General features: G+C 40.1%; 3 protein-coding genes across 5 annotated transcripts; 2 read left to right on the top strand and 1 right to left on the bottom strand.

The window, feature by feature from the left end:
- Positions 1-499: 499 nt before the first annotated feature.
- Positions 500-6,684, top strand: LOC104918171 (crystallin J1B-like). 2 transcript variants are annotated; one of them, XM_019274852.2, is made up of 10 exons: positions 500-564; positions 1,052-1,145; positions 1,811-1,990; positions 2,715-2,813; positions 3,360-3,452; positions 3,544-3,700; positions 3,794-3,909; positions 4,803-4,880; positions 5,375-5,514; positions 6,287-6,684. In XM_019274852.2, exons 2-10 carry the CDS (start codon positions 1,079-1,081, stop codon positions 6,389-6,391), a joined length of 1,035 nt encoding a protein of 344 aa, XP_019130397.2. In that variant the 5' UTR covers positions 500-564; positions 1,052-1,078; the 3' UTR covers positions 6,392-6,684. The 2 variants fall into 2 exon arrangements, with proteins under 2 accessions (XP_019130397.2, XP_019130398.2); XM_019274853.2 differs by having other exon boundaries at positions 519-574.
- Positions 6,685-8,467: 1,783 nt separating this feature from the next.
- Positions 8,468-17,564, top strand: sh3glb1a (SH3-domain GRB2-like endophilin B1a). Its single transcript, XM_019274851.2, has 9 exons — positions 8,468-8,675; positions 9,113-9,254; positions 9,829-9,957; positions 10,342-10,475; positions 11,498-11,590; positions 14,316-14,405; positions 14,877-14,977; positions 15,450-15,678; positions 16,280-17,564. Exons 1-9 carry the CDS (start codon positions 8,613-8,615, stop codon positions 16,385-16,387), a joined length of 1,089 nt encoding a protein of 362 aa, XP_019130396.1. The 5' UTR covers positions 8,468-8,612; the 3' UTR covers positions 16,388-17,564.
- Positions 17,565-21,204: 3,640 nt separating this feature from the next.
- On the bottom strand, positions 21,205-27,407 carry nrros (negative regulator of reactive oxygen species). Of its 2 annotated transcripts, none has more exons than XM_027274059.1 (3): positions 27,008-27,407; positions 24,958-25,133; positions 21,205-23,249 (listed from the first exon to the last, which is right to left on the bottom strand). In XM_027274059.1, the coding sequence occupies exons 2-3, from the start codon at positions 25,057-25,059 to the stop codon at positions 21,294-21,296; spliced, it is 2,058 nt and encodes a 685-aa protein (XP_027129860.1). In that variant the 5' UTR covers positions 25,060-25,133; positions 27,008-27,407; the 3' UTR covers positions 21,205-21,293. The 2 variants fall into 2 exon arrangements, with proteins under 2 accessions (XP_027129860.1, XP_010728118.3); XM_010729816.3 differs by having other exon boundaries at positions 24,958-25,072.
- Positions 27,408-27,831: the final 424 nt, after the last annotated feature.

Here is a 27,831-nt window from a genome sequence, read left to right as displayed (position 1 = left end):
GGGTGCCCCACATTGTATAAGTATCCATTTATTTATTTATAGATAGATATATTGTATTTAAGTAAAGATTATCCAAAGTCCCCCAAACAGCCAGTATAGTAATGAATCAGTACTGTGCTGTTGCATAAATACTGTAAATTCCCAAAGTGATGGGTGAGAAAATCCTAACATTGAGCCTACCAACAAAAATACCTACCTGAAGTACAGCCCCTGACAACCAAATCATCAAACGCTATTGTTTTCTGAAGACTACTAAAGACAATGCTGCTTTCTCTATCTTTAAAGTTAAAAAGTATCTCATGACTAGAATCAAGTGCAATTAATTACCCTTCATATACTGTACAAAGCCTGTTTTGTGTGTACTACTGAGACTTCTTTTAATGAGCTTAGAGTTTTACCACCTCCTTGGCCTTACTCCAGTCCAATACAATTTATGACAACCCAAATTTTCTTGGGTTTTCATTGGTGTTTGCTTATCACTAGGCTCATGGCACCCTCCCCCTATCAGAAAACTGACAGTGAGACAACATTTGACAACACTTCTAGTGAAACCACAGCTCCAAGGTAAGAAAAAGTCTGTAGTGTATTTTTTACTGACATCAAATAAAATGTAGCATTTCATTATGATGCACCATATTGTTTCAAGGACTTCTGAAAGGATAGACGCATTGATATTCTCAGCATATTAGAAATAACTGAGCAGAAGTATGGTCTCTCTAAGGTCATAAAGTCTTGAATACAAATGAATAACTCTCTAATCTTTTTACCAGACGTTATGTAGTGAAACATAATGCTTTGTTGCATAAGTTTCCATGGTAACTTCTTTTTTCTAAAAAGATAAATGGTATAAAACTATATTAGGACAGTCTGGTTCCGCAATGAGAAAAGAAACCCAAAGAAATGATATGACTTTTGCATCTGGAGATAGTGAATGCTGCATTCATCTGTTAAAGTATTGAGTTCAAATCTATGTTAGTGGCTAATTTCGACCATTTTTTATGAACAACAGTGAGCTGATTTGTGTTTTTAATGTTATGATTTAATATACAAGGAAATCTTCCATCTGAAATGAAAGCAGATGGCCTTGTCTTTGAGAGACAGAGCCATTGGGGCCATAATTGGGGCAGCAGTGGCAGATGCAGCAGGTAAGATAAACTGATGCCGGGGCTGAGCTAATTACAGCAACAGGCTTTTGCATGTCAAATCTGCTTCCTTCTGTCCTGACATCCCAACAATTTATAACCATATTGCATGTTTTGATGCATTCAGCTTCTACTTTCTTATCATTGTTACATGTTTATTTCACAAATTGCAAATATGATATGCAAAAGTTTATACATCACACTTGTCATAGGAAGTTAAATGATTCCCTATTGTTTGTGGTTAAATATCTTTAAAAGTTTGCTGCTTGTAATGTATTACACGAGGAGGCATTTCAAACAGTGTTTCTAAGTTGCTTAGGAGAATTATCAGTAGCATTATCCATAAGCTACATCTGGACAGGGGCGGTTCCTTCATTTGTATGAGTCATGCTGACTTCACACAAAATGTTTTCTGCAACAGCTACAATGATGAACTTCAACTAGGCAACATTATTATTTATTTAGGATCATATGTTGGTAGTTACTCTGTGACTGTGCCATATGTTATTGCTTTCAGGATTCTCTTGTTCCAATATGACACATGTCTATTTCCCTTTCCATGCTATCTATTATCAACAGACTGTATGTACGTAGGTCACGTCAAAACAAAACTATTGAATGTTCCACTATTTTTCTCTCTTTTGTGTGTTCGTTCCCCACCCACACAGCCCAGCCCATGCACTGGATCTACAGTCCAGACAAGCTCAAAGAAATTCTCTCTGATCTGGAGCCCTGTCCTGAGTTTCGGCCTCAGTCAGCGAATCCTTTCTACCGCAGAATGACGGGCGAGCAGACTTGCTATGGAGACCAGGCGTATGTCTTGCTGGAGTCACTGAGTCAGTGTGGAGGTAGTGAAATTCACCCAAACAGACAGGAATTATGTCACATGTTAACATAACTTTCTCAGTGTTGTTGTCTATTTGCAATATCATTATCAATGTTACCCCAGACAAGATTGTGATATTGTCACTGTTTGTAAAAGTAAGACTACATCTCCCACAAATCCTGTTGTGTTCTATGCAAGTTGAATAAGAAGCAACAGCCAGGAGACGATTAGCTTCGTTGAGCATGAAGACTGGAAAAAGCAGAAAATGGCTAGCCAAACCAAAGTTTAAAAAGAAGTTGTGGTTTTAGAGAGGGTTATGTGCTGGACTATTTCTCTCTGGGTGAACTGATTTCCTGGGGTCTCCAATTAGTTGCCTGGCAACTGTGATGACTTCAAAAAGTCACAGAACCCAGCCATTAAAGTCCAGCACATATGTACTCCTCAGTTTTTGTTAATTCATGATCTTCACTTGTGCTTGCAGATAGATTTTCTTACACTGGACACAGTCTCATGTGGTCTTATATTCAACGAACAAACATTAGAGCGGTATCAGTCTGCTAAGCTAAGATGACCAGCTGGCTGTAAAACCACAATTAACTGATACGAAAGTATCAAACTGCTAATGTAACTTTTGGCAACAAAACAATAAAACCAAACCCATCCAATACTCCTCATATGATAGACTTAATATAAAATTGACATGATTGTTTTGCATAAAAACACAGTATGTCATGTGTTGTTGTCAGATGTGAATGTGGAAGACTTGACCAAGCGCTTCTACAAGTTCTTTGGCCCAGGAACGGTGTACGACCTGCCTCTCAATGATCCTTACAGGAAGAAAGGAGGTACTGTACCTGGTTTATGTAACTGTCAATATTGTAGTGTTCCTGTATATTAATCATAAGTCTAAAAGGATGTGGGAGCCTCTGTTACTGTCTGATAACTCTTCACATAATGTTTTTCCTCCCTGCTGATGGGGAATTCCCTCTCTTTCCATACAGTCAGACTTCCCTGTTCTTGGTTGGTGTCCAGAGTTTTGGATATTTGCTGCTTTTTTTACTGTCAGGATATAGTGCAGCTGTAAATCGCCTTAACAGCACAGGGCACAGTTGGGCAATAAACTGCAGGCGGCTTTATGTCTTAGAATAATATAAGAAGAGCTGTGTCATCATCATGGGCAGTGATAGTCACCGCAACTGAACAGACAAAGAAAAGGGCTCCACCTACAGAAACTTGAACTGCATCAGCAGAAAGATGAAGACTATGTGTTTTCTCCTCTCTTGTCACTGAGCCATACTTCTGATTTATCGCTTCATCACCTATTAATGAAACTGTGAAATAACAAAGCATTCATTTTCCTCCATAAAATAGCTTTTTGTTGCATTTTTTAGGTCCCAAAGCCATCCTCCCTATCGATGGCCCATGGAGAAATGGGAGCCTGAAAGCTTTCTTCAGAAATGTGGATGCTGGCAAAGAGGAAACTGGTAAAGATCACAGATTATGGGTGCATGACCTCCGCAGGTTTTTTGGGTTGTTATAATCTCTCTGTGTGTATGCGTTTTTTTTTCTTCTGAGGCTCCGATGTGGACTGTCAGATGGACGGTGTCACTAAGCTTGCTCCAGTGGTGGCCATGTATGCAGGCCGGCCTGAGATGCTGGACAAAGTGGAGAAAGCCATGCGGGTGACCCAGAACAACGACATGTGTGTGGCTGTGACACTGGCTGCAGCGAGGTAAGAGACGGTCCTAAAGAAGATGATAAACTTTCATTATCACAAAATTATTTCAAAGGGATATAACCTTTCTTGTCTATCCAACTTTGTCAGATTTTTGGAGCATTTCATTCTGAACGGTCCAGATGCCAATGCTCTGGACGCAGTTCTGGCTCAGTTGAATGACCCAAAGAGACAGAACCCTCAAGACCTGGACCGGGCTGTCATTTGTAAGGCTACCTTAAAGCTTCATTCATATTGAGATTTAAAGGAATAATCTGACATTATCTGACACATAAAAACTGTCTGTTAGAACAGGAGTTAAGTAGCTTAGCTTAAAATAAAGACTCGAAGCTGGTAGAAAAAAAAAAGTTAGCCTTGCTAACTCCAAAGTTCAAAAACCATTTACATTTTAGTTCTTGTACGGAATAAACAAGATATAAAGGACCAGTGTGAATGGTTCAGTGCCACTTAGTAGTGTAGTTGTGGATTGCAGCCCCCTCCACATGCCCTCCCATTCCAAGAAAGAAATTATGTTGACACATGAAACAATGAAAAACCACACAAGGCCCTTTTTAGAGTTTAGTTTGCCCATTCTGAGTTACTGTAGAAACGTGGCTGTTCAACATGGCAGACACCATGGAAGAGAACCTGCAAGGCTCATTCCAAGGTAACATGACAGATATTATTTTCTGGTGATTATACACTGAACTAAAACATGGTTATGAATATTATATTCCATTTCTGCCATATTCTGTAAATACAGCCCCCTATATGTGACACACTGAATCTTTAATGTGTTAATTATTGAGCTTTAGAGAAAAGACCCAGGCAAGCTGTTTCCCTTTGCATCATGTCTTTATGCTATATTAAGCTAATCGACTCCTGGCTCCGGCTTCATATTTAATCTTCTAATTTCTCTCTCCATAAGACAACAAATAAATCCATTTCCCGAAATCTGGAATGAACATTCAGCACAATGATGACTCAGGGAAAACATGGCAATAAAAGTTAGATTAAAGAAACTTTTACAGTATAGGCAGCCGCAGCCAAAACATGTTTTTTTTTTCGATGTGCATACACTAAACCAGATTTTATCTCTCTTCCTGTATCTCTCCTGAAGCTCACATCCACCAGGTAAAGAACAACTTAGCGAAGACATCTCAACAGCTCATACCTGCTGAGTTCACAAACACATGAGGTAAGCTAATCGGCAGCAGCAGGATCCAGGTCTGTTGACTTGGCATGGCTTGCGTACCCTCCACATCAGTATATCCGTTAGGAGGTCCTCCAGCCTTTGATCTCCTGACTCATGATCTCCCTCCTCCTTCCTTTTAACTTTTCCCTTCCTGCTGAGTTTAGTGTCTCAGGTTTTACAGGGCTAAAAGGTTGTGATGCTTAATGTGCATGAGAAGAACCCTCTGTCGAAGTGCCAACTTTAATTGTAAGATGAATGATATTGTGGGGTGCCCAGTAGCACAGTGTGCACCTAATGTACAAACACTGCGTCCTTACAGAGGATCCCCAAAAATAATCTTAATAAAACAAATGAATGATATTGCAAAAGTAAAACAAAATGTTTTCAAGTGTCTTCAATGTGTTTTTCAGGCCACAGTGAATAACAATAAGTTATTTGATAGCAATATAAGAACACATCATTATAAATCATTCACCATGTTTGAATCTGGGTTCTAGCTTTGCCTGGTGCGTTCCAAGGGGCGCTTCATGGAGTCCTGACTCTGAACCAGCTGGATGAAGCAGTCAGGGACACCATGCGCTGCGGGGGATGCACCGCCAGCCGGGCCTCCTTCATAGGAGCCTGTTTTGGAGCACAGGTGCTGTAAGATTATGGCTTTTGTCCTAAAATATGACATAAGAGAGAATCACTGTTTTAAAGTTTTGTTGGTGGGCCGCATCATCACTGTAATCAGTGTAGTTAGAGGATATTAAAGTGTAAGTGCCTCATGTAGTTTGTGGTTACACATAAGCCTACTGTTCACTTTGTACCTTATAATTATTCATTATGTGCTGGGCAATTTAAAGCTGCTTACAGATTAATTTATGTGTTACCTCCATGTTTCTCCTTGTCTCTACAAAGCATTTCAGCATACTGTTTTGGTTTTCTGGCTTGCAGTTTCTGTTCACTCTCGCCTCTCTGAGCACCATTTCCAGTCACAGCAGGCAGCTGTTTTCATTGAGAAAACTAAAGATCCATTGCACACTGTCCAGCACAAAACAGAACAAGTGGAACGTTTAGAAACTAAAGAGACAGATGTTTTACTCCAGAGTCATTGGAAACCTAACCAGAGCCAAAAGGAGAGAGTGAATATCAGACTTAATCAGAAACATGACTCTTACTTATTGCCCCACATGTTACTGCTGAAGTTCAACTAATCAAACTAATGTGTGCTCACTTGCATGTTAGGCCAAGCCCTGCAGTATTTACTGTAGCAGACAGACAGCAGCAAATGAAAATAAATAATTGTGCATATTGTTGTTGTCTGTCGTTCTCTGCAACTCTTTGATGAGTTTGACAGACAGCTCAGATGTTCTGAAAGCTTCGTGCTTCCTGTAATGCTTTCAGCTGTCATCTTGATGTGTTTTCAGACTGGTCTCCAGGGAATCCCCGAGTCTTGGAGGAAGAGGACACTCAGATATCCTCTGCTGCTGGAGCTAGCCGAAAACGTGGTCCAAAAGAGTCAGCAAGTGTAGTTCAGCTATAATTTTTGGCCTGAATACAGTTGTTATGATTGCCTTGCAATGCTCTTTTAGGAGACTTTCTCAAGTTGCAGATGTACTTTGACATGACAATCCATGACAGTAGCATTTTAAAGTCTCGCACTGAATGAAACTCGAATCCATTTGCCCTGTCAAAGATGCATCATGCAAAAAAGTGAAAGTCTGTGCAAGGTGTTTATCTCAGTTTGAGGACATGAAATACATGTGTCCTCAGCAGCTGCCTTGTAAGGAACAGTCTCAAATAAAGAACGTTCATGTCGCCAAGATGTCTGTATTGTTTCATTATCTGCAAAGTGGACAGTTGGGATTTCCCAATCTCAGGAAACATGCTGTGCCTTTGAAAGTCATTTTGCTGAAGTGAAGCTGCTCTGACCCTCGACTACTTTCTGTTGCTTTGAAGAGAAAGAGCAGATAGACACAGATTTAGTATTGGAATAATCTGAGAGTGCAACCTATTCTCTCTCAAAGGAGCTGTTCTGCCTTTCTAAAAGTGCTGACTTCCATATTCACGTGTTTAAAGCACCCGCCCCAACAAGTCTGAAAGTTAGCCAATCATTTAGCAAAGCCAAAGCCTTAATATCTTTGACATAGTGTGGTTATAAAAAAAAATGCTGTGTGTAGGCTACTGTTGCAGTCCATTAGCTGTTTTACAGCTTAAACTTGTTGAAGAATGATAACGCGTTTGACTTCAAATCTGGAACATTTCAGCGTTCCAACATTGTAAATCAATACCTTAATGTAAACTGTTATTACATCTTGGCAGTGCTATACTGTATGTGTGTTTTCAAGTGTGTAGCCTAAACGCAACACAGGAACAAATGTCATATGTGTGGATGGAGAAATCTTGGAGCCATCGTGAAGCTGAGTTGAAAAGTTGTAGCTGATGGTGCGTTGGTAGCCTACAGAGGGGAAGTTATTTGATTTCTCCCTCTGCCTGACTTCCTCCCACACAGCAGGTAGCAGGCTCTGTCTGGCATAATTACATCCAGACCCGAGGAGTGTTTTTGTTTTTCCAAAATCTGCCAAAGTTCGCTTCCTCAAGACATTTTCTAAGAAAGAGGAGAGGGTTGCAAAAGATATTATGTTGCAGAATTTGTATCCTTCTTGTGTCAGTATTCCTCAATAGCATACATAGAGAGCCAAATGCTATTACAGGTCAAATGGATTGCAGGTTCAGGAGCATAGGGTACACAGTTATTATTAAGAAAAAGTGTAAATCTCAAGCGGTACCATATGGGTATGGATTTTACACTCCAGACAATACTCTAAAGGGGGAGATATCTCCCTGGCTCCCATAATAACCATACCAATTTGTAGCCCACTTTACTTTGATTAGAATTGCAAAAATTGGACTGAGCCTCTGTTTCTCCCACTCCTTCTCCTCCCCTGCATAAAAGTAATGCATAAATGAAATTTAAATCTTGTGATGCTCTTGTTAATGGTGGAAAATATCCAGGCTGCTAAAAGTTGATATTCAAATGTGGACAGTGCCCTCACCTTGTCCTTTTAATTACCTCTAAGTGTCTAACTTTAACAGTATTGTTGTTCTGTTCTTTTTCTTATAATTAACTGTCAAGCATTTATTATAAGCACTGCAAAAATGTTGCAAAAGCACATATACAATTATTAATTCGTAATATGATTCCGATATTTAATGACACGAATGCAGCAAAACATTAATGGACGTTACCCTGCATTGATATCCATTTAAACCAGCGTCAAAGATCTTTTGTTTTTTTGTTTTTCTCACTTTTAAAGGCATAGTCCACTTCCGTATTCTCCGCTGGTACATCTCGCGTTATTCAGATAAAATCCGTTTCCTAAAAGCCAAGAATGAAAACAGCAGCTGTTTGCGTGACAGTCGACCGAAACGAGCGGTGACATTTGAGCTAAAACTTACGTGGTTTCAGTTTATCGCTTATTATTCGCTGCTGTAAAGATGAAACGCTAACAAAAATACAATCTTTGTCGTGTGTGCGTTATACGCATGCGCGGTGTTTTCTCACCGCTGTGTGAGAGGTGAATCATCTTGTCCGTGTGCTGATCTTTGTCAGGCTCAACAGCTGGGTGGAACTCCGACACAAAAAAAAAAAAAAAAAAAAAAGTTGCTTCAATGACATTTTCTACAAGGATGGCAGCTTGACTGTGAGACAGGCTAACCGTTGTATTAAGTGCTCGTTATCACCGCAGTGCCATGGATTTTAACGTTAAGCGGTTAGCCGCAGACGCCGGTACCTTCCTGAGCCGCGCGGTACAAGTAAGTCTGACGGTTGAAGTCCGTTGCTAACCAACGTTAGCTCTTAGCTTTAGCTGTTAGCCTGCTTGCTAAAACGGCTAACGCTACCGTGGCTGTTATTGTGCGTGTTAGCTGAGTAAACCGCTATCTTCTAGGAGACAGTTATATATGGTGGAAAAAACGAGTGTGTACAAACGTAACCCACGACATTTTGTGTGTATTCTAGCCAGCAGTTTACAGCTGTTCAACATAACTGCCAAAGCAGGCCTCAGAGAGCATAAAGCTATCAACATTAGCTAAACAAATAACTTTTATTTTGTATCCAACCGTCCAACGTTTGAGAGAAGCTTCTATCAGACACGCCTCGTGTGACACCCTTCATGCTCCTAATGTATCACTTTTCAAGCCATATGTTGTGTGTGTGTGTGCAAACGGTGACCGAGTATTTTCATTTTCAGTTTACAGAAGAGAAATTTGGCCAGGCCGAGAAGACAGAGTTGGATGCCCATTTGGAGAACCTCTTGGTCAGAGCTGAAAACACCAAACAATGGACAGAGAGGATTATGAAGCAGACAGAAGTCTTACTACAGCCCAACCCAAGTAAGACCACACCTTTTTTGTCTTTGTGATGAACTTGACTGACACGCTTGGACCTCTTTTCAGGACAGTTACCCACCAAATGCTACAGATGTTTTCCAGTAAGAGAGGTCACCTAAAAAAAAAAAAAAATGTCTGACATACATTAGTTGGCAGGGTGTCTGTGAAGTCTGTGCGCTCAGCTGTGCATCCTCTTCACCTCGCACCAGGATGCCACATTGCTGCAGCACGACCACAGCAAAGGCAACAACAACTAACACAGACGGGCCAGCTGCTGGTTACGGTCATGTGTAACACTCTTGGTTATGGTAAACGGGATTTGTTCTGCTTGCGAATAACATACCAGAGATGTGCCGACTGTGATCGCCAGTGTTCATTCATGTGATGTGATGACATGAAACAAATTGAATCAGATTCAACAGAGAAGCCATTGGGGTTTGTCGTCATGGTTATCAGTATGAAAGCATCTGTTTTAGAAATGTAAAACAGGCTGTTTGGTCACACCGTCCTAACATCGCTGCCTCCCTCACTGTAGTCTTATGACTCTATAATTGAGTTTTCTTGTTGCCGCCTGCAGATGTCCGACTAGAAGAATTTGTGTATGAGAAGCTGGAGAAAAAAGCCCCGACACGAATGAACAACCATGAGCTGCTGGGCCAGACCATGATCGAATCAGGAGGTGAATTTGGTCCTGGAACCGCCTATGGTGAGTGATGCCTGACATCCCGGGACTTGAATGAATATTTCACTCCTGCTAAAGTCTGGTAAACTTTGGCTGTGGCTCGTATCAGTTTAATTTGTTGCTAAATAACACACAGTCCTCCCTGACTACATTCCTCAATTTATGAAACAAATAAAATGGCTGAAAGCTTCTTAACTGTCTCTGGATGAAAAACACCGCCACTGCTTTTTAATGGTCAATCACCTAATAAACTGTCAGTGCTTATGTTATGGCCTGTACATATCAGTAAGCTTCGGTGTCTCCTCAAGACTTTGAGGCCTAATTTGAGTCTGTGGTGCCACATCGTACAGTCCCCTGTCCACTCTTGTACTGGGAGTGATGCTGTGTTTGTGCTGCTGACCGCTACAGGGAACGCGCTGATAAAATGTGGTGAGACTGAGAAGCAGATTGGCGGGGCGGAGCGGGAGTTAATCCAGAGTTCTGCCATCAACTTCCTGACACCTTTCAGGAACTTTCTGGAGGGCGATTTTAAAACCATCCTGGTGAGTTGGGCGGCTGCATCGCTTTCACTTTTCACTGAAATCTGAACTTTTATGCAGAACAAACACAAGCTGCTGTATAACTGGTGTCGACCAGTATAGTCTGTATGACGCCTCTGCCATTTTACAGTCTCCATCATCAGACGTCATAATGAGCTCTGTCCACTATCCTCAGTTCAGTTTATATTTTCGTTCTAGATTGTGAAAAATTGTTTTGTGAAGTGAAACTGTTACAAAAAGATAAATAGTTTCAGATCCGACAAAGAAAAAATAAACAGAGAGACATTGTATTATGATAGGACTTCCTCTAACATGAATATTGGAGTGACGGGCTTAGAAGGTAAGCACAACACCACAGCAATATGACACCTACTGTGAGAATCAGGTCATTGCAGTCATCGGTTTGTTTTCTTTGATACGGCAGCAAACTCACTGATCAGCCACAGTTTGAAGCTGCACATAAGTTTAAGTTGACACAGACGAAACACTTCCTGTCACCTCTTCAGAATGAAAGCTTTTACTCCGGCTGACCATTGTGAGCTTTTTATAGTAAAGCAGCTACAACATCCAACAGTCAGCATGACATGCTGATGATTTTTTTTTTTGTTAGCAGATGAGTTTTAAACATTGCAGGGAGGCACGATAAAAGAAGAAACAGCAACCGTGAAGTGTTTAGATGAGGAGTGTCACATGGCGGACGCTTCCTGAAGTTTGGACATCTGCTCTTGTCATGTGAAAAACACTTGTGACATGTCCCCATCACAGACTCCCACCACTGCTGCTCGTGGTCTCCTATCCCAACTGAAAACATACCTCCCAACCTGTACACGGGTAGAGTTTGATGCTGTTAATTAAACTCATCCAAATGTAATGCGCATCAGACGTGCAGTTCTGCCAAGAATCCCAACATTGTTGTTTGTTCTTCATCCTCTATGAGGTGATGACCAGAAAAGCAAGCCGCTAATTTGATCTGCAAGAAAACCAAAGATTCTATTTTTGACTCTCTTGTTGTAATTTGTGTCCAGAAAGAACGGAAGCTGCTGCAAGTGAAACGTTTGGACCTGGATGCAGCCAAAACCCGACTAAAGAAAGCCAGGATGGCTGATGCAAGAGCTGCAGTAAGTAAACACACCTCACCATCAATGCATGCGCTCGTCTGTTGTATTTTGCATCTGAGTGTGTTTTTAGTTAATTTAATGCTGATGAATGAACACTGTTCTGCTTTCTTAAAAATCATGAGTCAACTTCCTCTCAAAGGAAGAAACTCTGTCTGTCCATCTGGAGTCGCACACAAGTCATGACTGATGCACCGAGTTGCACAACACGAAACTGACCATTTTATCTCCTGTGGCTCGCACAGTCACATGAGCAGCTATGGGAAGTTTAGACTTCCCTTTTTCTGGATAGTTGTTTTTTTATGCTCTGATATCCCTTTTTTTTTGTCCTTTGACATCTCGATTGATTTTCTTTTTTTGTTTGTTTGTTTGTGGCACCGTGGCTCGACGATGAAACAAATCCTGGGCCACAAATGAAAAATTAAGGGGTACAGTTTGTTGACTTTTGTTTTAAAGAAATAATATCAAGAGGCAGGAGCTAACTAAAAGAATTTCAAGATCTAACAAAGGACAGCACGATGCAAACAGCGTGTGCAGCAAATGCCTCTTTAGAGTTGGGGTATGGGTCAAGCATAACCCAATTGACCTAACAGAGCCTGATAATAAGTCAGTACAAAGAACCGTCATACTTATGGTGAAATATTGCTCCAAGTCGTGGCTTGACGCCTTCACACATCATGAATACAGTTGAGTCGTTTTATGAGGTCACTGACTGGCGTCTTTGCGTTGGAGTATCATGCTGCACAGTTTTCTAGTAAAAAATTAGAATTGTGCTGACCTGTACATGTTTAGATGCACAACAAATCCTTCATCTCACTCTGTAAACTGTAAAAGTTGCAGATAGTCTGTCATGTCTCTCCCAGGCAAGACCGTCTTGCAGTTTAACAATGCCTTGAAGATGATATCTGTAGTGACCTCAGCGCCGAGCCAAGCTTTGGCTCGTTTACGGAAAAACACAACCCCCTCCCCTCATCTGTATGGCGAGAGGAACGTGGTGGGTGTGCCAGTAAGAGAATAGATTAAACAAGTACTCAGCTAAGCTGCTGATATTCAGATATTCGACTAGAAGCAGTGTCATTAAACAGAGCGATGACATTCAGACACTGGGCATAGGCCCAGCAAAGCTATTTGGCTGCAGAGCATCTTAAAGAAAATGAGCAGAACTTTCCACAAAAAGCAGGAAGAAACGATCTAGCTAAGACCCAGTGAGCTTAATTTCCATTCCTCCTTTTTAAGAAATATTCCCATTGGCATATGTAGAGCCACCTCATCCCTGTGGCTTGTCAACATGCTCGTTTCATTTAGCTTTTTACAAATAGCCGGACTGTCTCGTGGTTACTGACGGTTAAATAGTGTTTGATCTATGCAAACAGGAGTGTGCGGTCAGCAATATCCGAGGAAACTTTAACTCGTGAAAGTGAAGAGCATCACTTTGATACAGGCGGTGTGAATAATAGTTTCTGTTGGTTAACACCAGTGGAAGGCTAGCTCTCGGTCGCCACATCTGAGTTGTTTTGGTTGTGTGAAAGCCGAGGGATAAGAAATGTTTATGTGATACACTGTCACAGTCGTGCCACTGTCAACAGATTGTGGTTTTTTTTGTCAAAGCATGCAGCCACCGTGCTCTCTAACACACACACACACACACACACACACACACAGTGTAAGGATGTGTTGTGTTGGCTGTGGCCGTGCAGCAGCTGTAGCTCTAACTACTGTGTCACTGTTTTTAAAACGCAAAGCAGCAGATGTGAGCGGAGGAAGTGACAGAGGTGAGTGGAATGTTGGAGCCATCTTTGAATTGAACAACCACACACACACACACACCAAACCCCCTGGTAGGCGTTGTCAACAGCTGCCGCGTCTCTCCCTTTCTCAATCACCTCCCTGACACGTACTGTGGTACCTCATGGAAAACCTTGAATCCTTGTAGACGAGTCCGACAAGAACCAAACACTGTAAACACTCTCCTTTCCTCCACACCGCTCCCCGTGGATCTAATGTAAGCCGTGGAGAGTTCAGGACAGTAAGGGCCATTGTCCCTGTCAGTCTTAGCTTCAGACCATATGTTTATTGGACTTTTTAGCGAGTCTCAACAAGCCATTGTTCCAGCCAGGCTCACGTTGAATCCTTTGGCTCTGTATGAGGAAAAGGAAACATTTCCCTCAGGACAGAGACACCATGTTCAGTTCTGTGCTTGTTGTGTCCTTTTCCCTCTTTCCTTCATGTCCCACCTTCCAAATCCATCCATCCTGTTCATTTAGTTTTCATTTGTTTTGCTGCCTCTGACTTTCCTGGTCTTGATCTGGTCTTGATCCTCTGAATTCATATCATGTCATGTGGTTGAGTGACCTGTTCATATGTTTATTTTTACTCTATAATGCATTTTTTTGGATTAACTTGCTAATAAATTTAATTATTAGCATGTTATATAATTATTTCATGGTGTTTCCAGATAGCAACAAACATTTGACCATGTGTGACACAAACTCTTAATCCAAATACTGTTAATCTTGCACATCAGAAGTGGTAACCCTGAGAATGATCAGAAAACATGTTCATCCTTCTTAAACATGTATGTCTTTGGTCTGTAAAGACTTCTGATTACAGGCATATGTCATGAAAACACGAGTTTTGATCATCATTTCTCCAACCCTGACGTGTGTGTATATGTATGTGTGTGGTGATGTTATTCTATAAAGATCTGATGTTGTTGCTTGTTCTTCAGGCAGAGCAGGAACTGAGGATGACCCAGAGTGAGTTTGACCGTCAGGCAGAGATCACCAGACTGCTGTTGGAAGGCGTCAGCAGCACTCATGTATGTAACCCAGCACAGATTCTGCATTAATCATCACTCAATCATTAAACAAATAACATTTATGGGGCGTGATTGTACAGGTCATCGTGTTTGGTAGCAAAGAGTGACTATTATTATTATTGTCTTTTATCATGGAGTATCGCACTCCCACAAAGTTAAGGGACTTGTGGTAAATGCAGCAGAGGCAGAGATTTCCTGACTTTTAGCCTTTAGAACAGTTCAACCTCCAAATAAACTACATATCCCATAATGCAATTCAGGAGCATTTTTTTTTCAACTCTGCCTGGTTAACAAACATGTCTTCCAGACTCTGACATGCCTCCAGTTTTTCATGGTAGAAAGAACGAAAGAAAGAAAGAAAGTCATCCGTCATGCAGATCTAATGTTAAGACGTAAAACTTGAGCTAACATTGTGGAACGTTTGTTGGAAACCTTCAGTATTATTCTCTCACATCTCTCGTGCTTTCTCAGGCACACCACCTACGCTGTCTGAATGACTTTGTGGAGGCGCAGACTACGTACTACGCACAGTGTTACCAGTACATGGTGGACCTCCAAAAGCAGCTGGGCAGGTGAAATACAACTTTGAGCTCACATCCTTGAAGTTTCACATCACACTGCTTTTAAGTCTACAAAAAACAGTTAAATGTCACTTAGAGGACACTGAGCTTAATTTTTTCTCAAACATTCAGTTTTTGCTCATTTCGAAAGTAATAGTAATATACAGTCATTTCAGTCCTTGTTCTGTTCTTTCTCCTCTTACTATAAGAAATATGCAGACAATCATCCTGTCTTACTTTCACAAACCCTTCTTTTCAATCTTTTGTGAGATCAAAATCAAAGCATCTGTTGAAAAGTGTTGTGTAAAGTTTCCACCTTTCAGTAGAAAGAGGAAAATCACTAATACCGAGAAAATGACGAAGGACAAGGTCACAAAGAAGTCAGATATTTTCACAAATTGACTGCATCAACCGAAGAACACCTAACTGCCTATCTCTGGTTCAGGGTGGGTTCAGCGCTCACTCGTTTCCCCTTTCTTTCCAGCTTCCCCTCATCATTCTCCAACAACAACCAATCGTCGGTGTCTGGCGGGGCCAGCATCTCTGTGCCCACTATCCCAGTGTCGGCCTCCCTGCCCAGTGTGTCTGCGGGCAGTTCAACGGCATCTGGCGGATTCAACGAATTGCGTAGCTCCAACGGCAGCCGCAAAGCCCGAGTGCTTTACGACTACGACGCTGCCAGCAGCAGCGAGCTTTCCCTGCTGGCTGATGAGGTGAGCCTGAAGTAATCATTGGTCTAGTATGTTCCCTTATCATTGTAGAGCAAAATCTACAATAACAAGGGGAAAGCACACTAAACATGAGGATTATTTAGTATACATTTATATTTTTACTGCTTTTTAATTCAAAAATCAACCTTTCAGTGAATAAAATTGAGAAGTCTGAAAGCAAACTGAAACTCAAATTTTGTGTCGACCACATCATTCCCCTCCAGCTGCTGTGCAGCAGTTCCTGTACATTGCAGTTCAGCAGAACATAAGCCACCCCCTTTCCTGGAACAGCTCTGTCCATTACAAGCCTGTGGTTGACTAACAATGAACCAACATTACCTCATTCGTTCTAATACTCACATTGAGAAAAATGTTCCAGTCTGCCCTTGCGTTTGCTGAGCCAACTGTGTGGCCTCACTTGCCTTTGATAATAACAGGATTTATAAGCAGGCGTATCGTTCACTCTGTGTCCTTGGGGAGGGAAAAGGGAAGCACAGCCTCTAAAGCTGATGAATACCACGTGGACTGACATGTAAAGTACGTTGATATTCATAATGGAAAATGAGACTTGATAACTTAATAACTGAATGTGTCTGTCATCCAGGTGATCACAGTCAGCAGCGTCCCAGGCATGGATTCAGACTGGCTGATGGGTGAGCGAGGCAACCAGAAGGGCAAAGTGCCAATCACTTACCTGGAGCTGCTTAACTGAGAGCTGCAAACGCCCTCCACCCTACCCCACCCAGCCCTCTGTAACCAGCTGTGATCTCATATTTATATTGTGTTGCAGGGACAGGCCTCACTTTCTCTTCCATTCAGTCATTTTCAAATGAGTTTTATTTCTATGAAAAGGAGTCTCACTTTTAGCAGACTTGAGCTGGAAACGAATACATTTGAGTGAAGGGGAAAGGAAAATGGACCCCCGCGATCCCTGACGTGTTTGTATGCAACTGCAGTACATTTTCTAAAAGCCGCTTCCATGCCTTTTGTGTTTGATGCCATGCAATCTGCAATACGTGCCAGAACATTTCCCAAACTAAGTATCAAAAAAAAAAGAAAAAAAAAAGTTTGTGTTTACAACATATATCTCAGATGGTGATCTAAATGCTTACAGTAGACACTTTTTTTTTTAAATTACAAAGATGCACTTCAGCTTGAAGCGGAGAGTGACGCCGATTATTTTGAAGACATATTTTATCACTGATAATCTTATGGTGCAGTACCTGTTGGTTAACCTCAGTATGAATCCTTTTTTTTTTTAAACGTGTCGTGTGTTAGCTTTATTCATATGGAGCCTTTCTGGACGGTGACTTAAAGACAGTTCCAGTGCGTTTGATTAATGAGCGAGTCAGAATGAGAGAGAGTTGTAACCCGCTGATAGCCGAGCAGGGTATTAAACTCACATGCCAGACATCATTAAGTGCCTATTACAGTGATTCTGAAAACTTTTGCCCTTTTTATAGCTACATCAGCAGTATTGAGACTGAGTCAGTCCAGTCTCTCCTCGTAGTATTTAACCCTAATAAGTTACTTACAATTTAAGCCCAGCAGAGGTTTATCAACCAGAGGGCAGCTGTCCTCTCTGATTAAATTATTAATTTGTGTATTAATTAATACACAATTTCTGATCTTTATTGTCTCTGGTGTTGGTTGACTTGATGTTTACTTTGAAAAAAAAGTAAAGACATTCTTTTTTTATGAATATGTCTCGACAGATTCCCCTAAACCTGCATTTCAACTCCACATTGGAAAAAAAAAAGTCTTGTTATGTTCTGGGAGATTAAAGTATATTATTACATGGCTGCTTTTTGTTTTGTGTGTAACTGATAAGATAGCATACAATTGTAAGATAAATATACAATATGATGCATTAAAATAAGAAAATACCACCTCTCTGTTTTGAGATTTTTATTTTATTGACATCAGTATGTTAGAATCCCCTGGTGAAGCCACTAGAGGGCAGAACATATCAGTCTAAGTGGTTATCGTTTTTAGACCCAGTGGGGCCTTTTCTTTTTTTAGTGCCAAATGGAAATATGTAATATATGCAACAAAGGACAAAACGGTTACTACTAACTAACTTTAGCAGCAGAAGTAACACTATTGGGAAGGAGAGGTCACATGAGCTTAAAAACACTTTCTCTCTTTTAGCACTTGCACTGGTAACAAATTGTACTAATAACTTGATTACTTGCATATAAGATCATTTCATTTGTCCATTTATTTCTATTAATATAGTTATCCATGTTACTTCTGTTAATTCATTCCTTAACATTGTCCTTCATAAACATAATTTTATTCTGGAAACACATCATGCCAATAAAGTCAACTGAATTGAATATGAAGGGCTCTCATACTAGAAAAAATGTCTGTTTAGTATGAGACAAAGAACAACTTAATTATAAAGCATTTCCTGAGATACATTCTTAATGTTGATACATTAAAAGAGAGGTTTGTGAGCACTGACAAAGATTTGACTCTGCTTTACCTCTGTGTTATTTTGGGCTCTCTCCTGACCCATTCCCCAGTGGCTGCAACAACTTCCAGTGCTGCAGTTTTAGCAGCTGTGGACACTGACCTAATTTGATAGAAAGTCTTAATTTGTAGATTATTTATAGATTGAGTCTATACGGTATTGTTGGACTTACTTGACCTTTCTTTATGTGTCATGTGAGGGCTCCTCTCTGAGCCTGTTTTTGCATTCAAATCCTGTCATTAATCACTTTTGACAATCTTGAGGCGGCCACACAATTAAGAACTTATATAAAGCGCTTCCTGGCTAAACAATGAGTCCAGTGCAAACCGCCTCGTCCTCGCCTGTCATCAGAGCAGGAAGGGTTAAGAGGAAGTGGCGTTGTGCAAAACTGCCTGTTGACTTCCTAAGTGGCTGTCAGTGCGTCAGCTTTCATGGGACAATAATAATCATTTTCCAGCACGCGCCTATCAACGAAACCAACCAGACATTATCCACTAACCTCTGGCCTTAGTAGCCTGTGTTAACATTTACCAAAAGACTGTAATATAGAACAAAGACTAAAGCCCATTAGAGAAAAAAAAGTGTATTAGAACAAAGACTTGATACTAAAAATGATACTAAATTATGTGATACATACTGTATATAATATATAATAGTTAAGGCTAAAATTGGTGCTCATAAAACCACAGCTGTGAGCATAATTTATACATACAGTAATCTGCATTCTTAATCTCTCACATCTTCATCTCTCTCAAAAAAAAAGTTTGATAAAGCAAACCTTAAACAGCTCTCACTCTCGTAAGATGAGCGATACCATGCCTGAGCAAAAACACTTCCTCTTTCATCAGTTCTTATTCGCTCTTGTCTTATTATGTTGCACATAAAACAGGCAACACACGCCGACATCTGCCATTTTAAGTTCACTCGATGTACAGGGAGAGGATGTATCGAGCGATTCACACATTTGTTTTGACAGCTACAAAGAAAGTGATATGTCTGTTTGAGGGCAAAAAAAGTTTTTTGGAGTCACAGCTGGGTGAAAAAAGTGAAGCGAGAAGATGACCTTATGTATAGCTGGTGTATAGGCGTTTTTTTTTTTAGCCATGTTAGAGGCTAGGCTCATTGGTCGGTTGGTTCATGGTACACTGAGGATGAATCCTGCTGACTTTGATTGATTGTCTTGTCCTGACTTTTCCTGCAGCGCCACTAGCAGATTCACATTTGTGATGAGTGAAATGTCTCACCAAACACAATTACCAATCGTGTGTTGGGATTAACATGCTACACAAAGATGCTTTAAAAAAAACACTCTACCAGTGCTTTATGCTTTACCTAAATTGGATATCTATCATATAAGTCCCATGGTACACACACCTGCTGTCAGAATGCAACATAAATGAATCTCATTCGACCACTTTGACCAAATTTCACTTCTCCATTCTTATTTGCATGTATCTGTGAGAAACTGTGACCGCTACTTGAAGAATATAGAAAAACACAGTTTCATTCAACCACTGCTGCTTATGAAGGGTATTGTGGTGTATATCTAATAACACACCTCAAATTGACTGAGCGGTCCTATAATTCATTCAGTCTGTCTTGTGTCTCTGAACGCCACCTGTGAGGTCACATATAGTACATGCATACACCATTTAGCTACAACGGTATGCAGGTTTGGCTGCCATGTTGTGCCCTCTAACCTATTTCATATAGGCTAGTTGTTTGGTAACTTTTTACTTAATATAACTGAGTAACCAACTGTAATTCCTCTTCAACAACATGTGAGCAGTGGCAAAGTGCGTTCTGCAATTGATTTCTTTGCAGCAATTCTTTCCCAATGTGTTTTGACTTGAGACATTTTTGTACACACAGTAGAAGCACTTTGTTGCTCCGGGCCCACAACTGGTTTCTGTTAAGTTACCCAGATATCTTAATTAATTGTTATTTTCTTGCTAGAAACTGAACACTAATTTCGCAACTTTATACATTATACTGTATGTGCAAGAAGCTTGTTTGAAATGAGACTTCCATTGGTTTCTGATGTTAATCAAACTGAAGCCAGAAATGCTGAATGAGTCATTGTGCACACTAACTATTCATAACTTAATGGTGATTTAAGTAACTTTCAAGTCACTAGAGAACTTCTCAATCTTTAGCCGTTTGCTGCCCTGAGTTGATCTATTTATCTAAGTTGTTTGTTTTATGACCCATTTGAATGCACACGACTAATCCTGCCTGCCCTGCAGATGAACAGCAGAAAGCTGTTGACCGCAAATGTATGTTGATTTTATGTTCTCAAACATATGTAAAAATGACGGTGTTTATAGACTTTGACAAGGCGTCACTCCGGTTTCTCTTTTTATGTTCCAACCACCATGACCCTGAGCATCACCACAGCGGTATTCTGGTTACTTTCTGGTTAGGCCTGCAGCACCCTGCACAGCTACACACTGATCTACCAGCTTTCCCACTCCTGAGCAACTAAGCGCATACACTCACCTTTGAGTGTATGCGCTTAGTTGCAAAATACATTTGTTGTTACTCCCCTCCATCCTTTAAAAAGCAGATGCTGTCCCTTATTTCATAATATAATGTTTATGATGATATCTGTAGAAATTTACTTAAACTCAACTGCATTGCTGCCATGTTCACAGTAGAATCATTTATGTAAGTATACAGTAATATAAACCATACCAACTTTTCTGGAATTTTATGTCAATGTTGAATCAGTCTAACTGATGGGAAGGAAACATCAAACCCCTCCTCTCTGAGATACAGAACTGGGCAGTTGCTGCACATCTTAGCAAAACAGGAAATTTCATGTTTCCTCTGCTGCTTATAGCAACAGCTTGCATCACACTACTTCTGCATATGTTCACATACACACACACACACACACACACACACACACGATTACACAAGTCCCACGAGAACACAGCCACATTTTTACATTAGGGTACATTAGGGGTCTGGCTTTCAACCACACAACAATATGGAAATGTGAAAAAGCTTGTTTACATATGTTTAGAAGTATTGCTTCCTTATTGTAGACAGGTTTACAATGAACTGAGTTTATTTCCAACATACAGTTACAACTCTGTACAAAATACGGTTTTGTTTAGGGTTTATAAAGTAGTATAACTCAGTAAGATGTACGTTTCAGACACTTTTTTTTGATTGATTTTTGTAGCATTTTGGGCTTAAATGTGAGGAGAACAATAATCGAAATGAACAAAAAGGAAAGGCAGATGGGTACAAAAAGCAGAATGTACCAGAATATAGATTCCCCGCTATCCTCCAAACACAAAAATGACTGGGAGTTCTCCACTCTGTGTATTATTTGGAAGAGATCCTGACATTCAATCTCTGATTGTCCAACCACATTGATTGTCTTTGTTGCCTCAAATGTCCTGAACCATTCTGTTTGGCAGCAGTTGAACGGATTTCCTGTGAGGAAAACAGTGTGTAGTTTCTGGGCTAATGCATTAGCGTGACCTGAGGAAATAGTGGGCAGTTTGTTGTCCCTCAAATCGAGCACATTCAAGTCAAGCTTTAGAAGTGAAGATGGAAGATGAGCAAGAGAGTTCCTTGAAATGTTTATAGACTTCAGACTTTGGAAAGGGGAGAAGTCGAAGTCTTGTATTTGAGTGTTTCCTAAACCTAGGTGTTGCAATGTTCTGCTAAGACTTTCTATTGATTCTTGGACAATGAGTCCAGGATTGTCTGACAGGTCTAAGTGAGTGAGAGACAACCCAGTGAAAGCACATGATGGAATTATTTCAAGGTTGCATCCTTTCAGGTAAAGCTGTTTTAGGGATTCAATATTTTTCCAATCCACGCAAGGTGACATATTATCTATACTGTTCTCAGCTTGCTCGGGAAGGCAAATGTCAATTTCGTTATAACTAAGATCCACAGACCTGAGACTTGGCAATGACGAAAATAATCCTGAGGGTAACTGCCTGAGATCATTCAGGCTCAGGTTAAGGTATGTCAGATTGCCAAGTGCAGTCATCGTACCTTCATCTGCTACAAACTGTTCCAGCCTGTTGTTGCTAACGTCCAACTCATATAAGCTGCTAGAAAGCTGTTCTGATGTAAGATTTAAGGTTTTCAGACAGTTTGTGCACATTTGAAGTCTGGACAGGACAGGCATTTTCTGGATAAATCCTTGAGGAAAATACTCCACCTGGTTACCTCTTAGATCTAAAATCTCTAGAGAGGAGATGTCACCGTGAAGGTTCTCAGTCCACAACTCAGCTGTTACATTGCTTTTGTACTTCTTGATATTGTAAAACTCAACTGTTGTTGTCGAGTTCAGGTCTGTGTTGTTGTCTGCCAAATGTTCGTAAAACCTAATACTGTTGTGGGATAGGTAAAGATTCCGCAAGCGGCTCTGGTCAGGCAAGAAAGGAAAGAAGAGAAGTTTGTTGTCTGATAGATCAAGTGTTTCCAGCTGGAAAGTGTCATTAAGGTCTTGTGTGGCGATGAACCATTCGATGAAGTTGTGGCTGGCGTTGAGGACCACCATTTGGGTCATGTGGAAGTCAATCAGGCAAGGCAGGTAGTTAAAGGCCAAGTTGAGCCGCTGAAGTAGGGGATTGCTGTCGAAGGCGGCGTCAATCTCGAATATGAGGTTTCTCTGCAGGTCGAGTTCTTTGAGTTGGTGAAGATCCTGGAATGAGGTCTCATCCAGTCTACGCAAGAGGTTTCCAGAAAGATTGAGATACTCCAGGGATGTCAAATTTTGGAGAAGAGTGGCAGCCATTTCATCATTAAGCTCATTCTCAGAGAAATCCAGAACTCTAAGCCTGGGTAGAGTCTTTAATGCGTGGCTGGTTTCTTGGTAGCCAATATGAAGATTGTTATTTGCTAAATTGAGGCTTTCTAACAATTTTGAGTCTTGAAAAGTGTTTGATTCTAATCTCTCCAAATTATTACAAGCTAAGCTCAGGGTTATTAATGAGGGATAACTGAGAGAGCTGTCCTGTAGTGTTTGAATGTGATTGTAGTTAAGATGAAGCTCTTCTGTATTGTCTGGTAGTCCTGCAGGCACAGAAGTGAGCTTGCCATTGTTGCAGAGAGCCGTTCTTTGTATCTGCAGAGAAAAGGAGAGCACATACACACATTTAAATGAGGAACTGAACTTGTTATGTTCAACTTGTTAAATATTTCAAAGGGGTAGATCCACATGCCTTTACTGTTTTTTGGACCAGGTCATCATCAAAACACCTGTTAATCTTATCAATTCTTTTGTGGGTTTGTATCATTTTAAAGCATGTTCCTTTTTTTAGAGGATTGTTTAATTCTTTCTTTTCACTATATCTAATATCAGAATTGGTTATATTTGCCTAGTTTTTAGCAACTTTGGTGGCATGGCTCCAGGGATGGTTGGTTAAACTGCTGGGTGGCAACATTTTCTATACATATCCAAATTCAAAGACTTCAGTGATCCTCTGACTTTTGGAGGCCATGGTCAAATTTTCAACTTTATAACCAGATACCTGCAAAACTAATGACATTCCCATCAGCCTCAGTTGTGCTTTGTTTTATAACTTATTGGCAAATGGTTAAACTAAGATGGTGAACCTGGTAAATATGACCTGCTAAACATCAGCATATTAGCATCATCACTGTGAGCATTTTAACATGGTGATCTTAGCATCTAGCGTAAAGCACCACTCTGCCTAAGTACAGTCTCACAGAGCAGTTAGCATAGCTCTAGATTCTTGGTCTTGTTTTTATCACTTACTTGACAATAATTAGTTTTCCATCAATATTGCTCCTTAATTCTCATAGTTCCAAAACACGGTTTAACACAAGTTTTAAGCACATTAAAGATCACAAAATTAGTAGCACATATTATTAACAGTCACAGCTGACTATTCAAAAATGTTAATAAATCAGTTGATATAGCTTTTTGCTGGCTGCCCACCAGTTGCACATAGAAGTGAGAAAAAGATGCAGAATTATATTATTGCTTCATCTGTGAGGTGTTTTTGACATATTATTCATTGAATCATTTAAAACCAACCATAAACAGTCTACAGCAGTGACTCATCAACATTTTCTTAGTTGATTGTATACCACCGTCTACTATGGTATATATTTAAGGAGGATGTGTTAGTTGTCACAACTGTCTTTGTGACTAATAACATATCGCTCATATGAAATATGTCAGGGTTATCAGCATGTGAAAATTGTAGTTTTGGCTTTTTAGACTGTTGACCACTTACAGCCTGGAAAACATCTACAGAACCTCTAGGCCAAATCCTAATTATTAACAACTTATTAGCTATCACACGTGCAAACTTCATTACGGAGAGAATAGTCTATTGTTAAATGAATTTATTTGGGGCGATTTGGGTTTTCATGATAAATTGAAGATGTAGAAAATATAAACCATACAGTATATAGAAAATGACAACTTTGGTGGATTACTAATATATGATTCACTTCCCACTTGCCTCCCTGATGTGGCAAGGCAGGAAATATCAGAATACACAAAATCCCCAAGAAATATGCAATTTCCTGCATGAATGTTAACATATCATGTTAACAGAACATCACTTATGCACTGGATGCTGCATCAGAGTATATGAGTGTTGTAATAGTGACAGAAACACCCAAAACTGTACATCTGACTTTCTTTGACTACCAATTCAAATGTTCATAAAACACACACACACACACACACATAAATTGTTATGTCTAAATTGTTATGACTGTGAATGTCCCAAGACATTCCCATGACCTTACACAGTTAATTTCAAGATGTGCTTTTAAGTAAAAGAGAGACATCTCACCAGATGGCATCGGCTGTGTTGTGGATGACTTGAGACTGGTGTCAGTATTCTCCACATGGGTAACAAGCAAAGCAGGATGTGAGTGAGCCCGTGGACTGGCATTTTAACATCCTTACTGTTAAAGGAGGGAGGGAAGGAGGTGATTGATCAACACAGGCATGAGATGACAATAGATCCTGTTCAGAGAGGAGGACAGGCAGATACATTTACATTCAACTGTGGGCTCAGTTATCTTTTGGGCAAGAATTTCTAATACTGACTGAAATTTTAAAAGTTTTTTTTACACATTTTCCTCTATTTGGAATCACATTTACTAAAAAAAAAAAGAACAAACGGAACAAAGAGTGTTTCCATTCAACAAAAAAAAAAAGAACAAACGGAACAAAGAGTGTTTCCATTCAACACAAATGAATCAAGAAAAGAAAGAAATTGCAACAAGTTAAATAAGAGAAAGGCATTTAGGGACAATATACATTTTAATTTTCCTTTAATTTCCTCAAATTTAGTTTTCTGTAGTTCCACAAAGAAGGTGATTCTGATAAGTACTATCATACCAGCCCTCTATAGACGGGCTGTCTGCCGTACGCCACTTCTTCAGCAGCTACACTCAGTATACCAAACAGGCGATTTGTTGTAATATTTGTAGATGTTTAATGTAGAAACCCAAAAAGAGGTTCACCCCAGTTGAAAGCAAATTTCATTCCACTAATTCTGTGTAGATCCAAACGCCAGAAAGCATTTACACTTAAAGAACAGGTGACAATGGTTCGTCTTGGGAGCCACATATTCTCCAGCAGCTGGAGGAGCCTGAGTGATGGGACCGCTGAACGGGTGTCATACAATATAACATTTCTTCTTATAACTTTTCAGCTTATTATTTGTTATTTTACATGTTGTATCTTAACTGTTAGCAATGAATATGACTTGACAAACATGAGAATGGTGTCATTTCATATGCCTGTCATGACAGAGATATGTAATCCTCACACTATTCATGTCCAAAGTGTGTAATCTGCGTTTCATTTTCTTTAGTGTGTGCGTGACCCTACACAATATAAAAGATGTTACAGTAGAGTTGGAGATAAATAATATGATAAATGTTATTATGTTATGTTTTAGCTCCTGTCTCAGCCCAAATTAAATGTTAGTTAATGTCCTCTCTGTAATATCCCATTTCATCCTAAGAACAGCAACTCGACAAAATTTCCCTTATTTCAATGCGGTTTGCCCACAGTGTGACACAAACTGAATGTAAAGGTCATTTTTTTTAGCTTACATGAATTTTTAATCTTTGCATCATAGTGGCCGTAGAAAAATGTGTTGTGTTGGCGGCTGTTATTAATAAACCTCACCGTTTTTTCTTTCTGTCATATGGACAAATTTCTTTCTTTTTGTATCATTTTACTGCTCTTCAAATAGTTCATCTTAACCAACCTTCAAGGGCTGAGCTACATTGCTGTGTACAACACAGGGCAACAACAATACCTAATTCCTAAACTATATTATGTGTGAGAGGCCTTAGGTTTAAGGCTAACAGCAAAGACCATAACATATCCGTTCTGGGAAAGAGCTGGCCACAGAGAAAAAGACATTTTGCATAATGCTACTTTCTCTTCTCTAAGCGTTACTGGACATAACACACCAGTTTGTGAGTGTATAATACAGTAATGACATGGTAAAAAAAAAAAACACACTTGTGGTGCACAAATGTACAGCATATGGCTTCATTCATCAGAATAATGATAAAATACATGATATGTTTATATAATATACATGAGCACACTATCCAAAACTTGAGCAATTCATAATTCAAGGAACATACAAAAGAAAATGCTGTGCAAACTCTGCATGAACACATCTGAAAACTTAATGACACAGAATCTTTATGACATCCTGTACAGCACTGTGATCAATGAGATATCTTGCTCAAACAAACCAAATACAAAATGTGTTTAAATTTAACTTTCTTATTTTAGACAAAGCGTGCATGTTTGCTTCTTTAGCAGTCAGAGTATCAGTGCATACTGCAGTACACACTGCATTTACTTACACTGGTGGTTAGGTGTGGATTTCCCAAGCCACTGACGGTTGATCCCCTGACCATATCGCTGGTTGACTCGCTGTTGCAGAGTGTGTTCTCGTGTGTGAAGTTCAGCTGCCTTCCTCTGCGCTGACTGAAGCACTGATGCCTCTTTTTACTATTCACGGAAGCAGGCAGGCAACGGAAACCAAGTCACATGGACAAGCTGCAATCAGAAAGAGGTTCTCAAGCCTGGGGCCACAGGAAGGCGAGTGCAGGCTCAACAGCTCTCAGCCAGCACAGCAAAGGTTTTTTTTTTACACCCTTCACAAACACCATGACAGTAATCTTGAACAGGCAACTAAGGTCGGTAGCATAAACTGCTACCACAAAAACCCAACGAGAGCACACCCTTCACACCCTCTGCTCGTTCTGATCATTCAACCTTATAGAAAGGAAACCACTCAACACACACGCCCTTCCTGCTTGATTTTCGGCCTGTCACTTCAACAGCCATTGCAAAACACACATTTACACATACAGAAACAATCCAGTCTTGTATATGAAGTAATGTTTTGAAGGGTCGCAATGCTTTTAGGATTAGATATCTCATAACATAACTCAGAGTTAGACAAATTTGATGGACAGCACACAAACTATTTTCAACAACAGTGAGTGAGCAATACAGAAGTTCTCTGATCTTTTACTTTCAGTACTATACAGTTCACAACATGGCTACTTAAAGTAACCAAACAGCTTCCCTAAAAGATGTTTGTGTTTCATTCTCTCTCTATTCATGTCCAGCCACTAAAGCTGCAGCTCTCTTTCGTCTTTTTGTAAACTCCAGTTGTTAA

Source organism: Larimichthys crocea, chromosome XXIII, assembly GCF_000972845.2.
Source record: "Larimichthys crocea isolate SSNF chromosome XXIII, L_crocea_2.0, whole genome shotgun sequence".
Classification (NCBI taxonomy): Eukaryota; Metazoa; Chordata; class Actinopteri; family Sciaenidae; genus Larimichthys; species Larimichthys crocea.
This window is presented reverse-complemented; position numbering and strand designations above follow the sequence as displayed.

Bases quoted from the DNA above. Each gene is read 5' to 3' on its own strand.
- sh3glb1a (XM_019274851.2), top strand. From the start codon at position 8,613: ATGGATTTTAACGTTAAGCGGTTAGCCGCAGACGCCGGTACCTTCCTG. The intron at 8,676-9,112 runs GTAAGTCTGACG...TTTCATTTTCAG, and splicing joins TCCTGAGCCGCGCGGTACAA to TTTACAGAAGAGAAATTTGG. The intron at 9,958-10,341 runs GTGAGTGATGCC...TGACCGCTACAG, and splicing joins TGGTCCTGGAACCGCCTATG to GGAACGCGCTGATAAAATGT.
- nrros (XM_027274059.1), bottom strand. From the start codon at position 25,059: ATGCCAGTCCACGGGCTCACTCACATCCTGCTTTGCTTGTTACCCATG. The intron at 23,250-24,957 runs GTGAGATGTCTC...TTTTCTCTGCAG, and splicing joins AACACAGCCGATGCCATCTG to ATACAAAGAACGGCTCTCTG.